Raw genomic sequence first — 966 nt, 5'->3', positions numbered from 1 at the left:
CGTAATTTAAATAATAATAATAATGTAGCCTATATGTTAGTCACTGATAACCTTTTTAATGGTGTAAGAATTTTTGAAATTGGCATATAGGGGAGGACATATAAAAAGCAAAAATATTTATATGCAGGAAACGCATATAAATGTCAAGGGATAGCAACACATCTGCATTTACGGATGTCTGTGGGCATCAGTCGCTTTGCTATATCCACGAATTTGAGGTGGGCCCTGGTTAAAGAAAAATTACCACTATCAATGTGTGCCATTGTTTTTCTTAGTAGAAAATGGTTTAGTTCATTTTAAAAATTAGTTCTTATACATTGCTATTAATTTGGACCAATGCTTTTGTTCTGCCTTTCTTAACTCCCTGCTCTAAATGTCTAAAATCACTTTTAAACACTAATTATGTGAAATATTTATATTTTTATATAGGAAATAGACGCATGCGGTTGCGACGGCGTGTCTGAGCAAGTGGTAGAGGCGGCGGTGAAGGCGCTGGAGAGCAAGCCGCGGCTGATCGTGCTCAGACTGGCCAGCACGCCCGCGGCTCAAGTCGAGGTAAGTGTTTAAAGAAACCAAGAGATTCAAAAAATGTATAGAGGAAGCATAGTTGATACATAAAGCAATTTTTACATAATCTTAGTAGCGCTCCCTGGTGTCCGAAATAATTCAAACGATGAAAAATGGTTGTTACTTATGTCTAGTCTATATATTTTTTAAATGTTTTTGTAAAGGAATAAACAAGTTTGTAAAGTTACTATAGCAAAAAAGGAATGCATCTGCAGATCCTTTGGTTATTGCGTTAGTCTATGAGCTTGATGACACAAAGGGACATCTTGTTTACTTATATAAAAACCTATTCAGATAAAAACGTTCTTTTTTTATTGGTTATGTTTTTGTTTGTAGGAGCTGCCGACCCACCGACTGCTGACTGTGAATGTGGACGAGGACCGCAGCAACCCTCACCTG

General features: G+C 37.0%; 1 protein-coding gene across 1 annotated transcript; it reads left to right on the top strand.

Annotated features, from left to right (window-relative positions):
* Nucleotides 1-174: 174 nt before the first annotated feature.
* On the top strand, nucleotides 175-966 carry LOC106110242 (the record flags this gene model as incomplete). The annotated part of the gene is made up of 3 exons (XM_013291992.1): nucleotides 175-228; nucleotides 430-555; nucleotides 904-966. Coding segments are annotated over exons 1-3 (243 nt in total), but the record flags the coding sequence as incomplete, so codon positions are not given.

Source organism: Papilio polytes, unplaced genomic scaffold, assembly GCF_000836215.1.
Source record: "Papilio polytes unplaced genomic scaffold, Ppol_1.0 DF824247.1, whole genome shotgun sequence".
Classification (NCBI taxonomy): domain Eukaryota; kingdom Metazoa; phylum Arthropoda; class Insecta; order Lepidoptera; family Papilionidae; genus Papilio; species Papilio polytes.
This window is presented reverse-complemented; position numbering and strand designations above follow the sequence as displayed.